The 22,953-nt window shown below is 49.9% G+C and overlaps 3 protein-coding genes across 29 annotated transcripts in view; 2 read left to right on the top strand and 1 right to left on the bottom strand.

Moving 5' to 3' along the window:
* Window positions 1–1,601: 1,601 nt before the first annotated feature.
* On the top strand, window positions 1,602–5,547 carry ACKR2 (atypical chemokine receptor 2). 3 transcript variants are annotated; one of them, XM_068673264.1, is made up of 3 exons: window positions 1,602–1,749; window positions 2,279–2,336; window positions 3,494–5,547. In XM_068673264.1, the coding sequence occupies exons 1-3, from the start codon at window positions 1,717–1,719 to the stop codon at window positions 4,603–4,605; spliced, it is 1,203 nt and encodes a 400-aa protein (XP_068529365.1). In that variant the 5' UTR covers window positions 1,602–1,716; the 3' UTR covers window positions 4,606–5,547. The 3 variants fall into 3 exon arrangements, with proteins under 3 accessions (XP_068529365.1, XP_068529368.1, XP_068529366.1); XM_068673265.1 differs by lacking the exon at window positions 1,602–1,749 and adding an exon at window positions 1,835–1,928; XM_068673267.1 differs by lacking the exon at window positions 2,279–2,336 and having other exon boundaries at window positions 1,633–1,749.
* A 140-nt stretch (window positions 5,548–5,687) lies between these two features.
* CYP8B1 (cytochrome P450 family 8 subfamily B member 1) lies at window positions 5,688–8,111 on the top strand. The gene has a single exon (XM_068673263.1). The coding sequence runs from the start codon at window positions 6,513–6,515 to the stop codon at window positions 8,043–8,045; it is 1,533 nt and encodes a 510-aa protein (XP_068529364.1). The 5' UTR covers window positions 5,688–6,512; the 3' UTR covers window positions 8,046–8,111.
* A 2,864-nt stretch (window positions 8,112–10,975) lies between these two features.
* Window positions 10,976–22,953, bottom strand: part of OBSCN (obscurin, cytoskeletal calmodulin and titin-interacting RhoGEF) — a 188,970-nt gene continuing 176,992 nt past the window's right edge. For all 25 annotated transcript variants that reach the window (XM_068673255.1, XM_068673234.1, XM_068673235.1 and 22 more), the window contains 11 exons: window positions 22,437–22,559; window positions 21,525–21,635; window positions 21,243–21,410; window positions 20,361–20,483; window positions 18,576–18,746; window positions 17,153–17,273; window positions 16,227–16,466; window positions 15,372–15,595; window positions 14,819–14,894; window positions 14,209–14,358; window positions 10,976–14,076 (listed from right to left, as the gene is read on the bottom strand). In XM_068673255.1, coding sequence (XP_068529356.1) covers window positions 13,899–14,076; window positions 14,209–14,358; window positions 14,819–14,894; window positions 15,372–15,595; window positions 16,227–16,466; window positions 17,153–17,273; window positions 18,576–18,746; window positions 20,361–20,483; window positions 21,243–21,410; window positions 21,525–21,635; window positions 22,437–22,559 — 1,685 coding nt within the window. In that variant the 3' untranslated portion in view covers window positions 10,976–13,898. The remainder of the gene's footprint in view (window positions 14,077–14,208; window positions 14,359–14,818; window positions 14,895–15,371; window positions 15,596–16,226; window positions 16,467–17,152; window positions 17,274–18,575; window positions 18,747–20,360; window positions 20,484–21,242; window positions 21,411–21,524; window positions 21,636–22,436; window positions 22,560–22,953) is intronic.

Below are 22,953 nucleotides of genomic sequence, written 5' to 3'. Positions count from 1 at the left end.
GCTTAATTGCCAAAGCCATTAAGGATCTGCAGAGTATAAAATGAAAAAAAGAAATCTATGCAATTACCAGGTCCTGAATTGAATTAAGGTCTGGTAATAAATGGCAGCGAGGGCTGCTCTTGGCCGCGGCTGGCACAGGCCCATCTGATCCCCTGTGGCTCCGAGCGATACGTGCTCGGGGGGGAGAAACTCGATTAAAAACCCAAACTTACGTTGTTTTTGTTGCTGGGCTAATGAAGCTGCAGTCACCTGGAGCAGCCCCGTTCGGGGTCTCTGCTTTGTGAGCAGCGTTTTGCTGCCTGCTGACAGGGGCATTGCCCACAGGGATGTGCTCGGGGGCTTGCAGGGGAGGGAGCAGGGCTTCATTTGCAACCTGAACCTCCCCTGGCGCAACTTGAGGCCGTTCCCTCTAATGCTATCACTGGTTATCTGCGAGACGAGGCTGACCCCCAGCTCCCCACAGCTTCCTTTCAGGCAGTTGTAGAGAGCAATGAGGTCTCCTCTGAGCCTCCTCTTCTCCAGACCAAATGACCCCAGCGCCTTCAGCCATTCCTCACAGGACCTGTGTCCCAGGCCCATCACCAGCTTCGTAGCCCTTTGTAGCCATTTATTGGGGGTTTTCAGCCCATACCTAGGTCTTTGCTACTCTCCTTTTGTTTCTTTAAGAACACTGATAAGGAATATCACTGAAAGGTGATGAAAGAGGCCCAGAAAGGTCCAAAATAAAACTGGCTCAGTGATAATCCCGCACTTGTCTCATCTCAGACAGCTCGCACAAATTCATTTCCCTCCCCAAAAGCTGTTTTGTTTCCCCAAATCCCCCATTCCTGGAGTTAATTAAGAGGTGGATGCACCACGAAGGGCCATGGTTTAGGGATGGGGCTCGGTAGGCCCTGAGGGTTGGATCTTGAAGGTCTTCTCCAACCTAGCTGGTTCGGTGGTATCTTCTACGTACAAAAATAACTGCTTCTGCTGCTCCTCACCCTGTTCCCACCAGCGTGCTCCAGGTGGAAACCTAACCAACCCCTCAGTCGTGTCCTGGAGGGGTAGCACACCCTGGCTCCATGGTCCTGGGGCCCCATCCTGGCCCACGTCCTGTGGTGAAGGGATGCACGGAGAAGGGGGGAGACTCTTGAAACCTGACCACAGGCAAAACGGTGGAGACCTGGAGGATCTTCTTGCCCACCTCCAGTTGGGATGATGTCCAAAGCCGCTGAGAACAGGACGGGAGTGGTACCAGCCAGCAGCACCCCGCCGCTCCTTGCCTAAACACTGAGAAGAGCAGGGACCAGGATCCTGCAGCATCCAGATTTACTGGAAAATAATTAGATTTGTTGGGAAAAAAAAATAAAAATAAATTCTATGCTGGCCAGAGAGGTTTCCTGAGCAGTCCCATGGACATCTCAGTGCTGAGAGCAAGCGGGTTGGATCCTGCCTGTGGGAGCTGGGCAGGGTGGACATCACCTGAAGGTCCATTTCTCAGGCTGGGGCAGATGTTTCCAGTAATTGAAGTTTTTTCTGGAAAAATGAATCTGAAAGAACAAGTTGTCACATCAGGGCTTGTTACATAGCGAGGAAAGTGAAACACAGGATCAGTGCTGAGCAACCCCAGGAAAGGGGAAACGGAGCCAGGGCGGTTCCACTGAGCTCGTGTTTCCTGCCCGTCCTCAGACACCACCACAGGAGCTTCCTAAAGCCTGAGTCAACTCTGGCAGGATGGGAGCTGCCCTCCGTGGAGAAGCGGCTCTCGTGAGTGGCTTTTTCTCTTTTGTGCTCGGTGATAAAGCCGTGGGAGAAACCTGGGGAGGTTCCTTTTTTTTTTTTTTTTTTCCGCCTTGAAGGCTCCGAGCGCTGGCACACGGGCGGGCTGGGATTAATGCGAGCACTCAGCCCACGTTGTTTCTGTCAGCAGTGTGAGCATCAGCCCGGTACGGAGGGGGAACGACGTGGCAGGGGGGAGAAAAAAAGCTGAAGGAGACCCCAAAATGGGAGCTGTGGGGAAGGGTGGCTCTGTCCTGGGGCCGTCGGAGGTGCTGGGGAGTCCTGCTGGACGGGACCACGCTCCGAGCGACCAAGCAGCTTTGGCTTCCTTCCAAGAGCATCTGGCCGGGGATGGGTTTCCTCCAAAAGACGAATAAAAAAGGTCATTCCCAGGTCTTTTTTCGGGGGCTGCGGCTGCGCTGATGCACTGCGGGGTGCTTGCCAAGGGCAGGCAAGCCGATGAGGGAACATCGGGAACATCATGGCCCAGCCCAACCCAAATTTCCCTTCATTTCAGCCGCCCCCGGGTGCCTGGGATGGATATTTCAGCAACCCCAGAAACGGGACTGCTCCAGGTAGGTCCACAGCTTCCCCCCTCGCTGCTCTGCACCATCAGGAGCCCTCAGCATCCTGCTCTGAGCTTGGGGTGCTTTGCTGAACCTGCTTGGGGCGCAGCGGCTCCTGCTTCAGCCCCATCCAGAGGGGAGACCCAGTTCTGCCCCTGGCTGGTTGGGGAGACCTCGGCCCTTTTGGGGTGGCTGTGGGGTGAGCTGGGACCTCCCTCCACCTCCCTGAGGCTGTTTCCATGCAGACAGCAGCGGGGCAGAGCTCTGCAATGCAGCCGGAAAATATGTGTGCTTTGGGATTGCTGGAAAAATGAGCCCCGAGGGAAATGAGGGCAGGTTTGGCCATGGCTCAAAACCCGTGCGGTCTTGGGGTCAGGGACATGTGCAGCCAGTCCGCCCTGGTTGCTGGCAGCACCCAGAGAGTAGCCTTGGCATGTAAAACCCCATTAACCTCCGTGGTGCTGGCGGGAGGTGGCTCAGGCAGATCCCATCTCCCACCGTAGAAGATTTTGGCTCTTCAGCGACCCAGGCGGGGCTGCTTTTGGAAGACCTCATTCTCGTGGTGCTCCTGGAGGGCTGCGTGTGGCGTTTCTTGAGAATCAGGCACCCAAAATACGAACTTCTCCAAACCATTGGCTGTTTCCCGAAGGCTGGGCTGCCGCAACGCTGACCTTGTGCCCCTCGCCTGCCATTTTTGGGTGCCTATGGCTTTGTGTCTTGGAGCTGGCATGGAGAGGGGGGTCAGGGCCCTACCAGGAGCACAGCCCCACCAATGTAAAGGGGCTGGTGGTGGGTTCCCCTCACCGAGAAGTGCGATGCCGCTTCCCGGCAGCACTCTGGCTGACCCCAAAGCGGCTCACAGCGGGGTGTGGTGCTGGACTCTGCATAATTTAGGGCACGAACTTCCCCAGAAGCTCGCAGTGGTGAGGAAGTAATGAAACATCCCAGAGAAGACCATGCTCTTAATGCGTGGGAGTGAGGAAACCAGAATGAGTTTTTTTTGGGGGGGTGTGTAGGCAGCCTTCTCTGTGCTGCAGGCAAAGACCAAGGAGTGCGGGATGTGGGGTGAGGTGGCAGAGATTTAAACTTATGAACTAGAGGGAAAACACTCCATGATTTTTTTTTTTGGGTGGATTGGAACGATGCTGTGATCTCCTTGATTTTAGGCAGCCTCCTGTCAACCTCAGCTTCCAAGGCAGCAACAACTGCTGCAGCCTTGATGGATGCCCAAGATTATGCTGCCAACACCAGCGACTACCCCTATGAGTACTTGGATGAGGTGGACTACGTGCAGTATGGCCTTTGCACCAAAGAAGAGGTGCTTTCCTTCAGCAGGGTGTTCTTGCCGGCTTTTTACACCGTGGTGTTCCTGGTTGGCTTGGCGGGGAACCTTCTGCTCTTTGTTGTCCTCGTTCTGTACATCAGGAAGAAAAAGAAGATGACTGAGGTGTATCTGCTCAACCTGGTGGTTTCAGACTTCTTCTTGCTGCTAACCCTTCCTTTCTGGGCCCTGTACATTTCCCAGCGGGTGACCTGGGATATGCTGTGCCCGTTCTTAAACGCCATGTACACCATGAATTTCTACAGCGGTGTCTTCCTTGTGAGCTGCATGAGCCTGGACATGTACCTGCAGATCATTGACGCTTGCTCTCCTCGCAGCTCCACAACACAGAGGAAATCCATCCTCGTCTTGGTGGCGGTGTGGGTCCTTTCCATCCTCCTTTCCGTTCCGGATGGCCTCTTCACCACCACGAAGCACACCAACAACCAAACCATCGTGTGCACCCGTGATTATGGGCAGGAGCACTTGTTTTGGAAAGTTGTCTTTCAGGTCATCCAAAACGTCCTGGGTTTCCTTTTCCCCCTCCTCTTGATGGTGTTCTGCTATTCCCGCATAGCGTGCGTCCTCACCACGTCGCGGATGCCCGGCTTGAGGAGAGCCCTCTGCTTTGTCTTCGCTCTGGTGGGCGTCTTCTTCATCCTCTGGTTCCCTTACAACATCGTCCTCATCCTCCACTCCCTTCAAGACGTTGGCGTGATCCGGAGCTGCGAGAGGAGCAGGCAGCTGGACTATGCCATTCAGATCACCGAGAGCTTGGCCTTCGTCCACTGCTGCCTCAACCCCTTGCTCTACGCTTTTGTGAAGAAACGATTCCGACTGTATTTGTGGAAGATCTGCAGGAGAAGCGCTTTTGTTGACATCCAGACCTCTGAGACAAGCCCCTCTTGCAGCAGGTACGCTGCCCAGCTAGAAATGCTGAGTATCACAACGGCGTGATAAATATTTACACTATTTTAAGTTATTTTTATGCCCTCGACGCTGTATTTTACTGGTCCTGGCCATGCGATGGGGTCGGCGTGAGTCATGTAGGTAGAAGTGGCAGCCTAGCACCGGCATCCAGCTGAGGAATCTCCACGTTGGGATTGGAAAACTCCGTGTGGGATTTGTTTCTGCTGTCACCGAAATTAGGAAACGATTCAAAACGATTGCCCTAGGTTTGTGCTAGAACAGAGGAAGGCCCTGTGTGAGGTTTGTGAGCCGTTAGTGGGTGAAGGAGCAGCTTGCCTTGGTGCTGTGCACAATCACACCTGGGGCAGCTTCGCTTCTCCTGGCTTCTGCTGTCTGCCAGGCAGATGTGTTCGTAGGATCACAGAATAATTTGGGTTGGAAGGGACCTTAAAGGTCATCTAACCTAGTAGGTCAGGTCGGCCAAGGCCCCATCCAGCCTGGCCTTGAGCACCTCCAGGTATGGGACATTGACCACCTCTCTGGCCAACCTGTGCCAGTGCCTCACCACCCTCTGAGTGAAGAATTTCTTCCTAATGTCTAGTCTAAATCAATCCTCTTTTAGTTTAAGACCAGTAAGAACCAGGGGGAAAGAGAAAAAACACAGGCTCAGCAGAATGGCGGTGGAGGTATTTGCCTTCCCAAGGATGGGTTTTGACAAGATAAAAAAGCTCTGTGACCATCTTTAACACAAGTATTGGCTTTACATCACCACAGGGTGACAGCACGGCCTCAGACAGGCGAGCACGGACAGCTGGTACCAGTCCTTACACCCAGCGTAGCTTTAAAGTTCAAGGTCATTAGATTGCTGGCCTTTATGTAAAAGGTACTGTTTGCTTGTGAACCTTAGCTGAGCTATTTCCAGCCTAGAAATAAAGTGAATACAGGAGTTGCATAGAATTGTGCAAATAAAGTTTATAATTTAAGACAAAACTCTCATCACCTTCTTACTTTTATTGTGAGACGACAGGACTGAGAAAAGTTTGGAGTTGAACCAGAAAGGTACGTTTGCTTTCACTGGCATTATAATTTTTTTTTCCAACATTGTTACAGTGAGCTTTCATGCTGTTTGAGTGAAAAACAGTAAAGCTGGGAGCTTTGCTTAAAAAAAGTGCTGAAGCACATAATTAACCGGCGCTGTGATGTGGCCTTCGCTCTGTGGGTTAGGTCACTGGGAGGAAATGTGGAAAGGGAGAGCAGCTGGGAAACATCAAAGATGAAGGCTGTGCTCTTTATTTTGTGATCTCCCCGAGGAGGGCCCGTGGGACTGTACAGAACTTGTGATGGGATGTGTAGGGGAAGGGGGGAAGGTGGGGAAAACCGGGTGGATCGGGGAAGGGCAGGGGAGGGACAATAGGAAGGGGGTGTTAAAGGGGTTGGTTGTGGGTAAGCAGCATGCCCTGTGCCTGGTCACTGCTGTCTGTCCCATTTTCTCTCCAAATCCTTTTTCTCTCTCCATGTAACATCCCTCCATTCACTCCAGGTGCTGTGCCGTGCAAGGGGCAGCAGCTGGGGCAGGGGCTGTGGTCACCGGGACCCTGGGCTGGGCTGGCAGCAGCAGGGCACGAGGGATGGGGCCCTCTTCTTTCCCCCAGCTGTGGCAGGGGACATCGAGAAGCAGAAAAGCTCTTGGAAATCTTTCCTTGAAGCCTTTGTGCTTTATGCAGCAGCCCATTAACCCTGGTTGACTGCAGTGTGCCTTCCACCTTAAAAATCCCTGCCTGTTAGCCAAGGGGAGAGATGTCCTCACACTACAGGGGAAAAGCAAATACTTGCTGCCAATCCAGGCGGATGCTGGCAGCTCTGCATCTGCATATCAGCCCCTGGATGGGAATAAAAAGCACTCGCCTGCCTCAGCCTGGCTCGGGGTCACGCTCCTGGCCGGGCACGGGGCTCTCATGGAGCTCTGGGCAGCTCTCCTCTGTGCCTTGGTGGCATCGCTGCTCGGTGGGCTCTACCTCCTGGGTGCCTTCCGGAGCCGAAGACCCAATGAGCCCCCTCTGGACAAAGGTGTCATCCCCTGGCTGGGCTACCTGCTGGATTTCCGAAAGAACAGTTCCGAGTTTCTAAAAAAGATGCGGAGGAAACATGGGGATATTTTCACGGTGCTGATCGGAGGCCATTACTTTACCTTTGTGATGGACCCCTTCTGCTTTGGAGCCATCATGAAGGAATCACGATCTAAGCTAGATTTCAGGTCCTTCGCATCTAAATTGGTCCTCCAGGTGTTCGGCTACAAGCCCATCCAAGCCAGCCAGAGCACGATGCATGCTTTGAGCATGAAGCACCTGACGGGAGATGGGCTCAGCCTCCTGACAAAGGCCACCATGGGCAACCTTCAGAAGCTGATGTTTTCCAAGCTGAGCTCAGGAGAGGAGAAGCGACCATGGCAAGAGGACAACCTCTTCCACTACTGCTACAACATCGTCTTCAGAGCCGGGTACCTGGCTCTGTATGGCACGGAGTCCCACAGAGGGGCAGATAACAAGGAGGAGGCTAACGAGCGAGATCTCATTAACTCCAACCAGCTGTTCAATGAGTTTCGGAAGTACGACCGCCTCTTCCCTTGCCTGGCCTATGCTATGTTGCCCCCCAAGGACAAACTTGAAGCTGAGCGGCTGAAGAGGTTCTTCTGGAGCACGCTGTCCGTGAGGAGGAGCTGTCAGAAGGACAATGTCAGTGGGTGGATAACCGATCAAGACCAATTTCTGGTAGAAAACGGTGTCCCTGAGTACATGCGGGATCGTTTCAGGTTTATGCTCCTCTGGGCATCCCAAGGCAATACAGGCCCCACCGCCTTCTGGCTCCTCCTTTACCTCATGAAGCATCCAGACGCCATGAGGGCTGTGAAGGGAGAGGTAGAGAAGGTCTTGAGGGAGAACGGCCACGAGGTGAAGGCTGGGAGCCCACCAACTGACATCACCAGGGACATGTTAAACCAGACTCCTCTTCTGGACAGTGCCCTGGAGGAGACCCTGAGGCTGGTGGCAGCCCCGTTGCTGGTCAGAGCCATCCTCCAGGAGATGAGCCTGGAGATGAGCAATGGCACGGAGTATGTGCTCCGCCAAGGAGACAGGGTGGCTCTGTTCCCACACCTCTCCGTGCAGATGGACCCCGAAATCTACCCCGAGCCTCACAAATTCAAGTACGATCGCTTCGTAAACCCAGATGGCACCAAGAAAGATTTCTACAAGGATGGGAAACGGCTGAAATACTTCAACATGCCTTGGGGGGCGGGCGTATCCATCTGTCCTGGGCGGTTCTTCGCCACCACCGAAATTAAATTGTTTGTCTTCTTGATGCTGGCTCACCACGACCTGGAGCTGGTCGATGGCGAAGAGGAGATCCCAGCCATCGATGTCAGCCGCTGGGGGTTCGGGACCATGCAGCCCATCCATGATGTTCGCTTCAGGTACCGGCGGCGCTTCTAAGAAGGCCTGGTTGTGGTTTTTGGTTGTTGTTCAGGTGTTATCTATGAAATAAACTGCCAGATCGCATGGTCGCTGGATCTGTGTGGAGCTGACAGCTGTACGTCCTTGTTCGGTTGGTGGTTATTGCGGCTTTCCTCTCTACCTTCTTCGCACGTGTCACTGCTCTGCACCTCTGGTTCCTGAATTCGGTTAGGTTATGAGGTAAAAATTCGTCTGCGCGCCCACAAGAGAGCACAGAGGGACAATGGCGAGGCGGGGGAGCCCAAATAACAAAAATAACACCCTGCTGGGCTACTCCCAACCCCTGCACAGGGGCCACCAGCCCATCAGAGACCCATCCGCACAAGCCCAGAGGAGCACGGGGGCTTCGTGGCAGGTGGAACCCGAATTAAGGACTTCTGAGGAGCCAGCACCTCATTTGAGCCCCACAGGGACCTCAGCCATGTCCAGGACGTGCCATTAGGAGCAGCTCTCCAGACCGTCCCCACATCCAGGTGGGTCACTACCGAGAGGTGTTGTGGGGTGCGGGGGAAAAGTGTTTGGGCATTGTATGGGTCATATGATGGGATGTTTGGGGACAGAACCAAAGGTTTGGGGGTCTGTGGTGCTGGCAGCTTGTGTGAGCAAGGGTGTGCAAGCGAGACCGAGCTGGATGAGGCAGGGAGAGCTGGGGATGAGCCCTGTGTGTGCCAGCTCCACCTTGGGACCACTTAGTGTCCCTTCAGAGCCCTAATGACACATCAGAAGGACCACAAGGTGAGCAGGGATCCCAGCTTATTTTCCACATGAAGCATCATGGGCAGGATGGCTTCAGCTTGTAGTATACCCCTACAGGTCAGACAACAACAAATATCCTCTCCTTCAGGATTTCTTAGGGGCTTTCAAATAGCCTCGTCTGTCGTCCCCTTCTCTCCTCTCTTCGAGATGTGTTCCTATGAAGCCTCCACAGAGCTGCCCCTCACAGCAGAGGTGGGATGTACAGAGCAAGGACACACCAACAGCTCTACCCCTGCTCATGCTTAAGAAAAGGAGAGATTTTCCAGTCTTGTTTACTGCTTTAGCAAGAGGAGAAGTGAGTTGCAAATATCAGGAATAGCCTACGGCCCCGTTTTCATGCATCGTCCTGAACTGGGAATGCATGTGGCCACCTGCCCTTCCAGGGCTGCAGGAGGCTGGCTGTTCAAGCCCTGTCTTGCAAACAGTTTTGGGGGATAAAAAAAGCTGTGTGTGTGTGTTTGTGTCTGGCTTCATCCCATCAACACAACACAGCTCAGGAGGGATCCCCTGCAACACACAGCCAGCTCGCTGCTTCCATGTAAACCATTGCAAAAACCCTGAAATTTTGGAGTTTGCAGAGGCCAGGAGCAGGTCTGTCCTCCTGTGAGGGGATGGCTGAGCCTGATCAGGATCCCGATGGTCCTCCACTCTTCCCTCGAGTTCCCTAGATGCCTGCTGGAAAGTGCCTCCCCCCTCCAAATTTAGCCCCCAGCCTCTGTAAATGCATAAAGAAGGGGATGGGGGTGGTGGGAAGGAGCTAGAAAAATGAACTGGGGCATGAGCAAAGACCTCAGACCCTTACAGACTACAGCTGCTGGGACCTTCTGGGACCCCAAACATCTCGGTTTTATCCACCTAAGGTGATGAAAGGTAAAACTTTGCCCTACAAGCTGACTTTTGTTTTTTCCCCTTCAATATCGCGGCTCTGGCAGCAGCACTCCTCCCAGAAGTTAAACCCAGCCGTGCCTGTGCGGAGGACAACGAACCGATTCTAACACTGACTTTGGACTTTGGAGGTTATGTCCGAGTGAGGAGCATGGCTCGAACGTTTTCACGTGTGGCAAAACATCAAAGCCAGACCCTGCTCTGTGTCATGAAGGGCAGGCTTGTGCTGTAACTGCACGTCAAGGGCAAACGGTCCAGTGCTGCCACACTGGGCATGAGCCCAGAGCTTGCAGGGGTGGAAATTCGGGCAGAAACTGTCAGGCAGCTGTGGCAGAGCCAAGAGAAACAAGATCTACCTGTAACTGCACAAGGCTTGGCCGTGACGCTTCTGATTAAAAACTCCAGCACCTTTTCACAACTTACATGTTCCCTCTATGGTTCTCATCTCTCTCTCTTTTTTTTTTTTTCTTTCTATTTTTTTATCACACATGGATTCTTTTCTTTGCTCTGCTACCAGGAATTAAGCTGGAGCTTGTCCCAGGTTCTGGCCAATGGCCTGACCTTTGCACACTCCAAACCGTGCCCAGGGATGCCTTGGGATAGCCAGACAGGTCAAGGCCACAGCAAGGACGGTGCTGCCCCTAAACACATGAACAACTGAACCTCCACACTTACAAATAGTCCCCGAAAGCACCTTAATTGGCTGGGAGAGCCAGACCCTGCAGCTGATGCTGGTAACTGAAAATCTGGCCTGACAACCTCCCAGAAATGAGCTTACTTGGGTGGTTTCTGGTGGTTTCTCCCCCTGGTGAAGGCAGCACTGCCCTAAGAAAAAAAATAAAAAACACTCTGCATTTCAGTGCTTTATTTTCTCAGCTGTACTCCCAGCCAGGAAATCTGTCACTGAATCTTTTTTTTTTTCCCCTATGACAGGAAACTCTTCCTTTCCAGATAACCTGTTTCTAAGTATATCGAGAGGCTGACGGCGGCAGCTGCCTCAAACCTTTTGGGACCCATGGGAGCTCCTGGTCACACAGCGACGTCCTGGCCCGGTGACATCCCCACTCCAGGGCATGCTCTGGCACGAGGATTTTTTTTTTTTTTCTGTGGGTCGTTTACATAAAGGCTGTTCATGACTAATGTACTTTGCAGTGTGTGTTTTTTGTTATCGGCTGTATGGGCTCCAGGTCAGAGGGGAGGGATGGGTTCTGCACAAACACGGATTGGGGCTGAGAAGAGGGGTGTAAAAATAATGACAGTGACAATGATTCAGCAGGAAAATGTGGCTTTACTTCCTTGTCAGAATGGTTAATTTAACGAAACAATATTGAGTCTGTAAAGGACTTCAGACATGCCCAAATGCATGCAAGTGTGAGAAGCAAAAAATCACTTAATTTGAGGACGTGTGAAAGCTCCAAATGGGTTAATCAGCAATCAACGTTTTAGGCGTAGATGGGCTGTCCCCTGGCACCCAGCACTCCATCCCAACACGTACCAGCAAGAGTGAAGAACTAGATGTGCCGACAGAAACCTTACTGGGTTTGTAAAAGAAGTTAAATCAGAAGGAATCCAGGGTCCTGAAACTTTTAGTGGCCAGACCTTGTCACGCTGTCTGTGTTGCTTAACTCCTCTGTCCCTCAGGAGTGGGATCTGGCCCTAAACCCTCAGTTTATCTCTTCTGTAGAGCATTGTGAGGACAATACGACCTTGCTATTCAAAGTTTTATGGTCTATTGAATCAGTGTCTGCTCTCCACAGCACAGTGAAAGCTCCTTTGCTCCCAGGTCACTCTGCACACCATGCAGGAGAAGTAGCTGTGATGCTACACGCGTGGGACAACCTGTGGGACAACACGGGCTAAATGTGTTGGAAAAGACCACCACGGGTGAAACAGCATCACGTCTAGTACTAAACTGTAACACGTTAGGAACTGATTTCCCATCCTCGTCCCTCTAAGGAGAGTGAGACATGGCTCTGGGAAAGCCTCTGCTTACGTGTTGCTTGTGGGGAAAGCTCAGGAAACCCAAGTGCTCCAGCAGGTACATCAGTCATGGCAGAGAAGCTCGCAGGAACAGAGGTTATAAGGGCAAAGCAATGACACAGCTAACACCGTCCTTCGTGACGGCAAGCAATCCTCAGCAGATTTTGATGAAGAAAGAGTCCAGTTCAGGTTGCTCTGAACTTTTTGGAAGAAATAAAACCCCCAGCATTTGCCAATGCTGCTGGTGTCAGGTCCTGTGATAGGTGAGCCTCCCTGGAAAATGACAGCTGGGCTTCGAAGCAGCAAAGCCCCTTGCGGTGCAAAGCCTGCATGTATCGAGGTCACGGTCACTTCTGTGTGCTGAGCTATTCCCAGCACGTCACAGCACGTGCAGAACTATCCCGTGGCAGGTAGAAAGCACAAATCCAGACCTTTATGAAGCCAGGTGGGCTGGGGCAGTGGTTTTGATGGGCAGGAAAGCAAGGCAAAGACTTTGCTGCAATGAACTGGCCGGGTGCTGGCACCACCGCTTCCCAGCTCTTGGATGTGCTCAGAGAAGGCTTGCTGCATGTTCTCGTTTTAGCCCTGCCTGTGAGGAAAGATGTACAACTAAATCCTCCACAGGCTGGCATCCTGCTCATGGTGAACATCTTTCCCAGAGCTGTTCATACACGAAGTCACAGCTTGGTTTCTCCAAGAGTTGTGTCTGTACGTTCATTTTTAACGTGTCTCTAAGGCAAACTGATGTGGGTGCAGTCAGCCAGACGAGGGATTACTGCTAGATCCTATGTGACGGGTAAGTTGGTCATCTAGATCTAATGACACACTTCAAATACACATCCAAAAAAACCCAAACTTTGTGGAGTTTACTCACCCTGAACCCCTTGAGAAGCATGGTCAGCTCTGCAGCAACAACAGCGCCCGTGGAGGGCTGGTGAGCTCTACGACAGCAGGAGCTGCCACAGAGGGTTAATTTGGGGCCCAGGGAGAGCAAGAACTCTTCTCAAAGCCAAGCAAGCTCTGCAGGGTGAGGATGAGATGTGCACAGTGGCTGGAAAGCCCCCATTGCCATTGCCCGCCCTGCACACACCCTGTGCTACCAGGCTGCTCTCACAGAGACTGGCTCTGCTGTTTCTGGGTGACGTGGGACGGAAAGGGTTTCCTCACAGAGTACATAAGGTTAAAATCTCCCCCTTGGCACCACTGTAACACATGTACCACACGCCTTTGCAGACTCTCGTTGCTCCACAGCAGCCCTTCTCCACCCCATGTTCAGTCTTGGGTCAGGCCCCATGTGGATGGTGGAAAATTTGGCCAAGTGTGTGGTGTGTTGAGCCCAGCTGCCCATGGTGCTGTCAGAGTCCTACTGCTCCTTGTGCCTGGCACGTGGCAAAGACGTGGCATCACAGGACAAGTCACGCTGGGAAGGACCTCACGAGGTCTCTAGATCAATGCTCTGCTCAACACAGGGTCAGCTGTTGGCTCAGATCAGGGCTTTATCCAGCTGGACCTCCACATCTTTCGGACTCACTGCTGTCAAATACCCCACAACTGCTGCACTCTTCACTATTTCCCCACCGTGAATCTTTCAGACATATTCACCCTGATTGCTTCTCCCAGTCTCCTGTCACCTTCCCTGAGTCCTCTCCACAGCAGAAATATTTTCCATTTATTTACCATTTCTTTTAGTATTTACCATTTTCTTTGGGATCCGAGGCAGGGGAGGAGTGCACCAGCCACCCAGACCATGCTGCAGTGGGACAAGCAGGCGAGTAGTGTGTCCAAATGTCTGGTGGTGACATCCTGGGGCTAGGGGCAGAAGCCAGGGCCCAGTATTTGCACACGGGGAGTCTTTTTGACCTCAGGGAAGGATTTGCAAAGCTGCTCGGGGCTAGTAGCTAGCCCCCCTCAGAAATGGCTACGCAAACCTTTCCCGGTTGTTCCTGGAAGCACGGAGCCAAGTGACAGTACCATCAAGTTACTGTTAGTCAGCTGAGCCATGCTGATAGCCTGTATTTCTGCTCTCACCACGTGGCAATGCGAGGCACGTGGATTCATTTGCTCAGTTACGCTAAATTTCACTCACAGAGAGTGATGTGCACAGCCCACCCGGCTCAGGTGATGCACAGTAACTCAACGGCACCCTTTGGTACCAAACGCTGGGTGCAGAGAGGGAGAGGGACACCATTCCTGGCCGTCGCCACATCCCCTTCACTGGGCAATCATGAGGCCGTACTTGGAGCACAGGAGGCCCCTTTTCTTTTCTCGTTCAGTGAGGAAATTCCTCAGTTTGGTGGTGGGGAAGGTAACCAGTGCTTGCTGCCTGTTGTCCAGCCCGGTCTCCTGGAGCCAAGGACTCTGAAGGCACTCGGAGGCTGACGGCCTTCCCCTAGGACACAGGTGAGAAAGTCAGCAGGATATCCACATCGGGTGAGGAAGAGCCTCACAAACGGGAGATAAAAAAGGGGCAAGAGCCAGGACTGTGCTAACTGTCCTGTGAGAAAAGCAGGCACTGCCTTACCAGGGATTTGCACACAGTGTGCTCTGGAGAAAGGACACGGCTCCTCCGGAGAGACCCGCGTAGCACCGCGTGAGCTTCACCTTCCCCTTCCTGGTCGTTCGCAGAAACTCGCAGGGCACATCGGAGCTGACAGGGTAGTTGGCACTCAGCCTGCCCCAAAAGAAGAGAACTATCAGCACGAAGGGCGTAGCTCAAGATTACTCCTTCTCCTGGGAATTCCCACCCAGCTGCGAGAGAAGAAGCTAGTGGCAATGTGCAGAAGCATGATGTGGGAAAACAAAATCCCAAAGGGCAGCGTTTCATGACTTCAGTTGCTTTTTTTTTGGTTGGTGTAATTTGATTTTATTTATTTTTTTTGTTAAACCTTTTCAGATGAAGCTGAGTGAAAACACCAGCAGCTGTTGTGCTGCAGAACAGCCTCCTTACTCTACGTGGAGACCTCGGTGGGACGGGGCCTCCTTGCAAGGTGCAGCCACCTCCACACCCTTCTGGGGCACTGCCCAGGAGAGGGAACTGCGGTTAACTGAGTCATTGCAGCTCCCCTTGCTGATGACTCTGAAATCGCACTTTTACAGCCACTCCTAGGGTAGGGACGGACAGACTGACTTACATGATGAATGCCGTGATTCCGACGGACCAGATGTCAGTCTGCGGGATGGCTCCTTGCTCTGTCAGCAGTTCTGGAGCTAGAAAAGCAAATCGGTGTGAGCCGAGCTCCTTTCCAGTGCCACAGCACTGAAGCCAGCACAAAGCAGCGGGTACTTTTATACTTTGCTTTATACTTCTATACTTTTATACTATGCAATACAAAGATGAAAAACTTTCTAGTATAGGGAGACAGTTGAGGTAACTCTCCTAGGTCATGCTGCAACGAAACCTTAAAAACATCAAACCAGCAGGGACTGCTGGCTGTAACGTTGCAGCCTTGAGCTTAGGACTCGTGGATGCCTGCCAGGGAGGTGTTGGCCGTGACCTCTGGTTGTGTCCCCTGTGGCCTGCAAGCGGGGTGGCTGTCACTGCTACCCACGCCCACCAGCTCACGCTGCTACTGGAGGGCAGCACCGAGGGGACTGCTTGCTGGGGCCAACTGCTGCCTTGCTCAGTCTCTCTGCTTGCCACAGATTGCAGATGATGCCAAGGTTCTGCAAATGAACTCCACTCACCCATGGTTTCAACATAGTCCGAGCACTTGTCCATGGTAATAACCTTGTCTTGCGTGTAGAACTGTGCGTTGCCAAAATCCAGCAGCTTCAGCAGGTTGGGCTCGGTGATGATCATGTTTTCAGACCTGAGATCCAGGTGCAGGATGCCGTGCGCATGGAGGTACTCAGCTGCACTGAGGATCTGCCACAGGTAATCTCGGACCTCCACTTCTGAGTACGATGTCCTGGTAGCAGAAAAAGGGGATAGAAACCAGAGATGTTGTATCTGCACACCTGAGAGCACCATTCTGCACCCACTGCCATCCTCCCCTGGATGCCTAATCCCAAGAAACAACTCTACTCATTTAGCAAATCTATCATGTATGGAGATTTCCACCCATATTTTCATTCAAGTTTACAGGTGCAAGAGGTTCAGGAGGTTGTGAGAGCTGCATGTTAGAGGAAGCAGAGGATACACAAAAATCAAATTGCAGATTTGATGCCCACCATTCCCACTGGTTTTTAGTCAGAGGGTTCCAGCAGATCCATCTTCTGCCAATATGAGAAGCAACATGGAGGGGAAACAAGGCTTCCTGAGGCTTCCTATTCTGCTTATTATGGGAAAGAGGGGTTCATATTAACTACTGTAGTCTTCTTTCAACAACTCAACTGAGTGGCCCTGAATTGTCCTCTACCCCTGCCTTGTAGGGAACCTAATTACCTTTTAATGTCACGAGAAGCTGCAGAATAAATGCATCATAATTCAGAACAGAACAGATGGAGAGAGTTGAGCCAGTCTGACAAGTGAAAGCAAGAGGTGCTTTGCTACCTACACCAGCCCTGATGGGGAGAAGTGTTCCCTCCACTTGTTCTTACCGTAACGCCAAGGAGTGGAGCAGTTCTGGTCCCACACACATCTCCTGGATCAGCACCAGGTGCCGCGGGCTGACATAGGCTCCCTTCAGCTGAGCGATGTTTGTGTGGTGAAGCTTCCTCAGGACTTGGTACTCCAGGAGCACAGCCTGCTTGTCCTCTTGCCAGTAAGGGATAATTTTAGCAGCTAAAGTCTTGCCGCTCACTTTTTCCCTGCACTGTCGGACGATGCTGAAACGCCCCCTGGTACAGAGGAACACAAAGGCAGGTGAAGCTTCCCCGCTACTCCTGGAAGAGCCAGGAGCTTCTGTATTTCAAAATCATAAGGATCCCATGCTGTGGTTTTCATCCCTGCTGTGAGTTATTGCAGCATTTGTCACAGTTTGCACATCCTCCTGTGTCTCTAATCTGTACATTCACTTTACATCGCAGGAGGGAGATCCTAACTCCTCTGGAAAGAGAGAAGTTGGCTCATCCTGCCTAGAGCATGAGAACTGGCCCCTGCAGGCAGCTGCCTGCTTCTCTCGGCAACAAAAGGATCCCAAATCCTTCTGGGACTTCATTCCTTTTTTTTTTTTTTTTTCTAGACAGTGAAAGTTGAATCCCAACGCCACATCTGAAAGCACTACCTGCAAAGGGTGTTGCAACAAGGACCCTGGCCTCACTCCACAATGTGTTAAGGGGCTTGTTATCCAGCACATGGTGCTCACCACAGACCTTTTTGCTCTCCCAGAAAATCCACACATGAATCCTACCAAACTAAGATGAAGCTCGTTTAGCCAGTGATCTGAGGTTTATTTGCCCAGTGTATTGCCGTGGAGGTGTTTGGAACAAACTGTAGCTGAGCAGTGCATTTTTAAAAGTGACTTTTCTAAACTCTAGCCATATGCAGCATTTCCTGCTGCTGAGTACTCGGTTGGATTCCCTACCTTTTGATCTCTGTTTGGAAGGCGTAGGTCTGGTAGGTTGGGAACGGCTCGGATGGTGTGATTATTTCACTCTCTTCCTCAGTAGCAGCTGTTGGGAAGCTCTTCATTGCAGCATGAAGCTCTGCAGAGAAAAAGTGGCAAGGATTACACGGGAAAGCAACTCCATGTGGAAATGGGAACCTCCCTCCACTATAGATAAGATAAAGACAAAGATAAAGACAACAGCAGAGCTTTCTCCAGGGAAGCCTGCATGCTGGCTCCCACTTGAGGCATCAAGGGCTATGTGAATGCAACAGAGTCTGGGCTGACCATCTAGTAATTCCCTGGTGTGACCACTCGAGTATATGAGATGGATTGCATGATGTGTGCTCTGACTGTGATATCAAACAGCTCAGCTACCATTTCTCACCTGCTCACATAACTAATCAACGGGGTATAGTAAGACACTGCTAAAGGATCAGAAACTTATTTTGGTTGGGTATACTGGGAAGAAGCTGAAGTTGGTTGCTCTGGTTCTGGCCTATGATTCTGTCTAAGTGCTCCCTGGAAATATTGCAGCATCCCCCGACATAAAAAAGCGTCTGCTTAGAAATGCTGGACACACTGAAATAAAGGAACCTGACAGTATGGGCCTTTTAGGGAATGACTGCAAAGGAGCCATGTATTTGTTAATGAATCCTGGGTCAAGGGAAAGCAGAGGACTTAGGGTGAGTTAAAAATATCTCTGTGAACTGACTTTCACAAAGGAATCGTCTCCACTGGGAGGAAGTTCCAGTTAGACCATCCTTCCACTTCTTGGAAGAAAATATTTTGCTACAAGGGTGTATTTTTTTGTGGGGTCATGGATTTCTTCAAAAAAACAAACAAAGAAACAAAACAAAATGAGTGAATAGTACAAAGTATTCAAACAGGAAAAAAAAAAGAAAAAAAAATAGAAAAAATAAAGTAAATTGAGCTTGGTTTACTTTGAAGAGAAAATACAGTTGAAAAACACACCACAGTAGGAAGGTTACTCACAAGTATAAACCAGAGCGCATGAATTAACATGAATTAATTACGATTGTGTCTATGAGAAGGAGCAGATCCAGGGCTTTCAACAGAGGCAGATGTACATGAATAGATCAGTGCCTCACGTAACCTGGTTGTTGTCCCAGACGTCATGACCTCATGTGGAAAACTGAGTGTGTCTTCAGGAGGCAATCTGGAGTTTCCAGATGCCTTGCACAGATATTCCCCTAATTCTGTCCTGAATTAGAAAATCATTTACTTTTAACTAAGAAAACCAAAGAGGGGGAAGCCCTAAAACACCTTGAGCCAAGTGGCATTGGTCTTGATGCACTTGTCCTTGATTTCTGGACCTGCATCTAAACGAGTGCACTTATTTAGATGCAGGAAGACAACAATGCTCTCTCAGTGCTCTTACCCATTTGATCCTTCCCGCTGATTTTCACTTGGGCAGATGGGCTGCTGTAAGGGCCCATGCCTGCTTTACTGGTGCAGGCAATCCTGAAGCAGTAGATAAATCCCCTGGAGAGGTTTTTGGCATAGTAGCAGCAGTCAGCAATGTCAGCAGCAAGAGTTGTCCAGTCCCCATCTTAGTCAAGGAAAGAGAGAAATAAATTAGGATTCATTTAGGATGGTCAAGACGAAAAACTGACCTGATATGGCCTACTTTTGTGCATGGTGTAACTAGTCGTCAATGTGGCAAACTCACCTCTTCCAAAGTCAGCTGGTTTATGTTTGATCAGTCCAAGGTGTGGCAATAATGTTTCAGAGGAATGGTTTCTGTTTAACTAATTCATGCCACCAATCTCAAATGCAAATATATAGCATGAACTCCAAACAAAAGCCCAACAAAATCACCTTATTTTCCCTTTGGCCCTGACTTGAATCTTGCTGAAATCATGAGCTGCAAGATTTCAGCAGAAAACCTTTAATTAACACCCTCCTAGCAAACCCAGTATTTCAAACTGAGGTTTCAAGTTCAATCAGCTTTTATAAAACTTAGGTGATATATCAGGGAAATGAAATTGTAGGTTTGTCTTGGACTTATCATCCACGGGACTAAGGTGTGAACCTGAAAATTAGCAGCAAGCATTTCACATAGTGCTGTGTCCCACACTTTGTCATCGCTGCTGTGCTCAAGCTCAAACTCCCTGAGATTGTTCAGGATTAAACCCATCCCTTCATTCAAGTAAACACCGACAGAGAGCCTTAAATTGTAGCAAAGGCAATAATTCCCCACCTGAAACAAAGGTATCAATGATTTTTCTGGGTACTGGTGGAATTAGGGTTTGTGTATGTATAACATGGAGCTTAAAATCAGAGAAGCTTCAGAAAAAGCAGCATGTCAAAGCCTACTGTCATGCATAAGACAAGGATTATTATTTCTGTTTATCTTAATCCTCCTGTGTTCAGGAAAGTAGGATTTCACTTGTTCCTGTCAAAAACACAGAATGTGATTGAAGATTGTAGATGCAGTTTCCTGGTTTTCTTCCTAGCTAGAATAACTTGCATCTGGCATCCTCTCTAAAGTCTTGGCTACAGATGTGTCAAAAGGAATGACAATAAAGAAAGGTGTGTTGGAGGAAAAACAACTGATATCAGCTTTAGAATAAAAGGGTACATTAGTGTTAATGCAGAATTAAATGTTTGGAGAACTAAAAGGAGCACAGAGCAGTAGCATCCAAAGGGTGATGTACGCGTGACTGCAATAGAAGTGACAAACAATCACAGTACTCTTAAGAACGACAAAAATAATCCCAAGAGAGACAGAACAGACTCAGTGATTTGGTTCAAAGTTCATGGAATTAAACAAGAAAACATCCACAGATTTCATCAGGCTCTAAATCAAGCCTTGGAAGAGAACAAAAGGGATGGGATGCAGTTCTGTCAAACGTGGGTCATTTGGCTGTCTACCCTAAATTTCCTGCATCAATGGAAAAGGAAAACATGTCTGTTTAGTGTAAGGAGAACTGCCTTTTTGATGGACCATCCTTCTCCACAGACTGTACCAGATATAGGATGATATCATCTGCTAACCACCGCTGCTGTGGATGTTATTAGTGTATAATTATTTCATTCCTAACTCCAAATGAGGGAGCTCAAGTAAGGCTGTTTCTGAATAAAAACAATACATCCAGCTGGTGGAGAGATCAAACAAATCAAGATGTTCTCTGCAAGGCAGAAAGGCAGAGCTCCATTTTACCTTCACTCTTGCACTGGATGGTGTAATGGACGGGGGTGTTGGTTTCCATGGGTTTCCAGACCACCTGCACTCTATCCTCGTAGACCTCCACGATGTCAGGGGGTGGAGGGCTGGGAGGAACTTCTGTTGAGAGGAGGCAAAACAACCAGTGAGTGTTAGCAGCAGCACTGCTGTGATACACACCTGGACAGCCAGCATTTGAGTTACAGACGTTCAACTTCCATATATATATGTATGTATACATACAGACACATTCCTAGTGGAAGAGCAGTTCAGTTGTGCCTAGTTTAAACTCAATACAAAGATTTTGAAGTCTGATTCTATAACCTCATGGTTACTAGACTGGTTCTAAATCCAGGAGAGAGACTAAAGGGCAAAGAAAAGGGAACAAACACTGCAAAATGTGCCACGCCACCAGAAAACAAGGGCTGTGGCTGTAGATGAGAGCTGCCAAGGGAGAAACTTTCCCCTGAACACATTTGCATGAATCTCACTTCACAGGTATTTACAGGTCACATTTCCCTGGTGGCAGTACTGCCACCCCTAAACCTGTGGCTGCTTTCAGCTTCAAATTCTGCTTGCTGAACTAAACCAGCTTTGTGAAGTTTGTTAATCCTCAGCGTCTCTCTCTCTGTCCACACTCCCGAATGCCAGCTGCATTAGCTATTACAGACATCCTTTTGTATTATTTTTTTTTTAAATCTACCCTGCTTCTAACTCTCAAGTCACAGAGTCTCGTGATTTCAGCTGCCTTCTCGCATCTAGCATAAGGGGAAACAACAAAACCAACAATCTGGTGAGGGATAAATCCTCAAGGGCTAACCAGCTCTGCATATAGCACTTACGAGAGACAAAAAAAAAAAATCTAGATTCTTCTCTTACCTGCTTTTCTTATGATGCAAGAGGTAGACGCTGAACCCAGGGTGTTGGTGGCCACGCAGGTGTAAATGCCAAAATCATCGGCACTGACAGAGAGAATAGTTAACAGCTGGAAGTGTTTGAGTGTGGATGAGATGAGGATCCTACTGCTGCTGTGGACAGGTATCCCATCTGAAAGGCAAAAGACATGAGCAAAAATAAGTACCCTGCAAATTCAGGTGCCTAAACCTTCCCTGCACCCCTGTCCTGGAGGCTGGGGTCTCCCAAAAGGGGTGCAAATGTCACCTCTGAACCAGTTGATGTGCAGGGAGGAGTGAGCTGCCGTCCGGCACGACAGTGTTACGCACTGTCCTACTGCAGCAACCTGGTCTAGGAGCTCTTCAGTGAACAAAGGTGCTGTGAAGAAGAGAAAAAAGTATTGATGCAGAGCGAAAAGGAGTGCTACGTGGGTTGTAAAGCATTTTTGTTCAGTTTAAGAGCATTCTGTTCATGCCCTGACATTCTGTTTTTTTTCAGATAATTTGGTTTTCAGAGGATCCACTGGGCATGGAGGCACAGTGTGACTGCCCACACGTGATAACTGAGATGGATCTGGGGAACACGAGCATTGTGCAGCCCTGCTGGTACAGCTGCAGCAGCAGAACCCCTCCGAGGGGAGGAAAAATAAGTCACAGCAGGAGTTTTCTGCTGAGCTGGTGTAAATGCGTGGGTAAAACTAAATGAAGGCATCTTGAGGACATGGGAATCAGATCAAGACAACATGAGGAGAAGGAGGATGAAATAAAAGATGGATACAGAAGGAGAAAAAATAGCCATTTATTGGGCTGCCCTACTATTTCTCATCTCACAGTGCTGCCTATTACAGCAGCTTGCCTGGTCTTTACACATGCATGCAGGTCCCTAGCACAGGGATTCACAATTCCCCACTTCTCCCAGCTGGATACTCCATTGGATACCTTAAGATGCTCAATTTCTTTCCTTTCCAGTTTTCAAGTAGGTTTTACATGTAGTTGTCTTTTGTGGTTTCCTATAATGGCTTCAGTTTGCAAGCAAAGGCACGAAAAGACAGTTTTAGCAAAGACACTCTATACAGTACTGATAGAAATATATATATCAGTATAAAAGATTGATATTCACACATATTTATTGGTGATGTTTCATAATAAAACTAACTGGTGACTTATGCAACAGCGATACCTTTCTCTTTTGGCATGAGGCTTGGTAATTTGAAGGAAGCAAGTCCTGATTTCCGCTTCAGAGATCCTTCAGCCCCTGTCAAGGGCTCTTTTTCTGTTACCTCACTCCCCAGCTCACCAAACTCTGTTTCAAAGAAAGGATGAGAAGTTATTCAAGGCCATCATTCCTCCCGTGGCATGCGTTTACAGCAGAGTTCTGCCATTCATGCAGAAATAGCTTGGCAGACAGGGGTGTTCTTATTAACGAGCCTTTAGTCAGGAGCCTTTAGAAAAGGCTGTGACAGCCATTACGAGGAGAATGTATGGGAAGAGTGGGGTGTATCTAGGGGTGGCAGAGAAGTAAGGACAGATTCTGTGGTCCAGACATGAATATCATCAAGGTAGGCAGCCGGGGCGACTTTACCAACTTCACCCGGTCTCTTTAGCCTTCAAGATTTGTCATGGTCAGATGATAGCTGCAGATGGAGGCCTGCACAGCTTTCGTGCACGCTCGGGCAGGGGAATTCAGCTGCTGCCAT

The sequence above is a fragment of the Anas acuta genome, chromosome 2, assembly GCF_963932015.1.
Source record: "Anas acuta chromosome 2, bAnaAcu1.1, whole genome shotgun sequence".
NCBI classification, from domain to species: Eukaryota; Metazoa; Chordata; class Aves; order Anseriformes; family Anatidae; genus Anas; species Anas acuta.
This window is presented reverse-complemented; position numbering and strand designations above follow the sequence as displayed.